The sequence below is a fragment of the Lygodium microphyllum genome, chromosome 30 (genome assembly GCF_053477565.2).
Source record: "Lygodium microphyllum isolate KBCC chromosome 30, Lygodium_microphyllum_v1.1.10, whole genome shotgun sequence".
Taxonomy (NCBI): Eukaryota; Viridiplantae; Streptophyta; class Polypodiopsida; order Schizaeales; family Lygodiaceae; genus Lygodium; species Lygodium microphyllum.
Genome location: NC_141164.1, coordinates 103,281,980 through 103,284,817, shown reverse-complemented (window position 1 = coordinate 103,284,817; position 2,838 = coordinate 103,281,980). Strand labels below are relative to the sequence as shown.

General features: G+C 45.1%; 1 protein-coding gene across 1 annotated transcript; it reads left to right on the top strand.

Annotated features, from left to right (window-relative positions):
• The first annotated feature begins 355 nt into the window (after positions 1-355).
• On the top strand, positions 356-1,902 carry LOC148010206 (putative glutathione S-transferase parC). The gene is made up of 2 exons (XM_087672787.1): positions 356-832; positions 1,353-1,902. The coding sequence occupies exons 1-2, from the start codon at positions 497-499 to the stop codon at positions 1,713-1,715; spliced, it is 699 nt and encodes a 232-aa protein (XP_087528913.1). The 5' UTR covers positions 356-496; the 3' UTR covers positions 1,716-1,902.
• The last annotated feature ends 936 nt before the right edge of the window (positions 1,903-2,838 follow it).

The window sequence follows — 2,838 nt, the reverse complement described above, 5'->3', positions numbered from 1 at the left end:
CTAAACCAACCTTAGAACCTCCTTTTTGGAGAGGTGCTTGCAAGAGTTTTGAGGGTTTTATGGTACCCTTGCCCACCCCGACCCTTTGGAGTGAGACCATATACTTGCAAGGTGAGGAGGGTGAGCTTTCCCCCAAGTGTGACTACTAGGCCCAACCCGGCGGCCCTAAAGTAAAGTTCTAAACATTTTCCGGATCACTGACCGGTTTCATGTCCGAAAGGCCCAGAAGAGAATAATAAATCGAATATCTGACGTGTATGCTTAGGTCGCGATCCGCTGGTCAGTAACAATCCATCGGTACTCACCAGAAGAACTCACCAGAACCAGCGAAAGCCTTCAGTGGTCTGATAATATAAAAGGGTGGATGGAACGCTGCAATGGAAATCATGTGCTGCATCGAAGTAGAAAGAATACTTCTAATTTATAGTAGCAACTGCCTGGTAGAGAGAGAGAGAGAGGTTCTGATTACTGATCCCACCACCACATCATCATCATCATGCCGGGAACTGATCCCGAGAGTGTGAAGGTCCTGACGAGATGGCCGAGCATGTTCGGCATGAGGGTTGTGATCGCCCTCAAGGAGAAGGGGGTGGAGTATGAGTACCAGGAGGAGGACCCCTCCAACAAGAGCAAGCTGCTGCTCCAGTTCAATCCTGTCCACAAGAAGATCCCCGTGCTCATCCACAACGGCAAGCCCGTCTGCGAGTCCCTCATCATCGTGCAGTACATCGACGAGGCCTGGGCCTCCAAGCCCCCGTCCTTCCTCCCCCCGAAGGACCGCCCCTACGACAGAGCCCTCGCCCGCTTCTGGGCCGACTATGTCGACAAGAAGGTACTTTAATTTTAAGAATGAATAAATGGAAGAAAATCAGCTTCTGCTTCTGTATTGTCCTTCCTTGCAGCGTGCAGCGTGCAGCTCTTTCGTTTTGTCGCATCTCATTGTAATATGGGGAGGCACTCTATGCCTAGATCGGTGTTGCGCATCCCTTGCACTGATCTACACCTAGATCGGTGCGCGTGGAGTGGTATGATGTGCTTCCTGCTAATTATCTTTGCCTTGCCTGCAGTAGTATGGTCGCTGCATCTACCATATTGTTCTTCTTTGCCTGCAGTACTGGTATACCCCCTTGCAGTAAATTAATATGCAGTGGTATGGTCTTTGTCTGTAATTACATATCGTTTACCATATTATCTACTAACTACTACAACTCTTCTTCTTTGCCTCCAGTTCAAGTTGTATGGTGTAATGAATCTTCAATTAAGAACACGTGATCTGCTGAGCAGGTCTGAATTTAGTTGTGCGTCAATGGCAATATATTCTGAATCTCTGTCCTGATTGCTGCATATTGCAGTTCTTTGATGCGGGTTCTCGTGTTTTGAGAAGCCCTGAGGGTGAGCTTCAGGAGCAGGCCAAGAAGGACATGCAAGAAGCCGTGGCAACTTTGGAAGGTGCGCTGCAGGATGTCTTCGTAGGCGGCCACCCATTCTTCGGCGGGGAGGCACTGGGTCTGGTGGATATCGCTCTGGCACCATTCATTGCCTGGTTCAAGGCCTATGAAACCATAGGGAATTTCAAGCTGCTGGATGAGGAGCGATGTCCCCATCTGAGTGCCTGGGTAGGCAAGGTTAGCGAGCACCCGAGCGTCAAGGAAGTGCTGACATCTCAGGCACCCTCTGACAAGGTTCTGGAATTTGCCAGACTCCAGAGGGGATAGGAAACGGATGCTGGGTGCATGAGAGTCGTCATCTAAGATCTTTAGTGTCTCTGGAGTACTGTACTACTCATCTGATCAGTGCCTCCCATGTACACTCCTGGTGGACCTGTCGCGAGAGTCGTATGAACCCACACGATACGCGTCACTAACCTCTCAAAATTAAATAATACGAATTACTCCTCGTCAATCGTTTCTAATGTGCAAAGGAGATGATTTATTTAAAGCTTTGGTTACGTGCATATTTAAAGCTTTGGTTTGGTGATTTCCGAACCAAGGAGAAGATTGGGAAGTCTATCTTGCGAAAGTAGAAGAGGTGAAGATCGTCAAGCCTATCTTGTGGACATGTCGCGAAAGTTGTATGAACCTACACGATGAGGTCTGGACTATTCTCTAGTTTGAAAACTGAGAGCTATACGTGTTACTAATCTCTCAAAATTAAATAATACGAACTAGCATTCCGCGAGCGTTTCACTCCAATTTTACTTTCTAATTTTTTAATTTACTCTCTCCCCCCCTCTCAAATTCAGGACTATTCTCTAGTTTGAAAACTGAGAGCTATACGTGTTACTAATCTCTCAAAATTAAATAATACGAACTAGCATTCCGAGAGCGTTTCAATCCAATTTTACTTTCTAATTTTTTAATTTACGCTCTCCCCCCCTCTCAAATTCAGGACTATTCTCTAGTTTGAAAACTGAGAGCTATACGTGTTACTAATCTCTCAAAATTAAATAATACGAACTAGCATTCCGCGAGCGTTTCACTCCAATTTTACTTTCTAATTTTTTAATTTACTCTCTCCCCCCTCTCAAATTCACTATCTCTAATTTTCTTGTTCTCTCTCTCTTTCCTTCTATTTTAGTTTATTTTTTTCCTCTCGGTTCTCTCTCTCTCCCTCTCTCTTTTTCTCTCCTTGCTTTTCTTCTCTCTCTCTCCTCTCTTTTTTTCCCCCTCTCTTTTCTCTTTTCTTTTTTTCTCTTATTTTTTCTTTTATTTTTTTCTTCTCTCTCTCTCTCTTCATTCTCTTTTTAATTTTCTTTCTCTCTTTTTTTTTTCTCCCCACTCTCTCTCTCTCTCTCTCTCTCTCTCTCTCTCTCTCTCTCTCTTCTTCTTCTTTCACTTT

Bases quoted from the DNA above. Each gene is read 5' to 3' on its own strand.
- LOC148010206 (XM_087672787.1), top strand. From the start codon at position 497: ATGCCGGGAACTGATCCCGAGAGTGTGAAGGTCCTGACGAGATGGCCG. The intron at 833-1,352 runs GTACTTTAATTT...TGCATATTGCAG, and splicing joins CCGACTATGTCGACAAGAAG to TTCTTTGATGCGGGTTCTCG.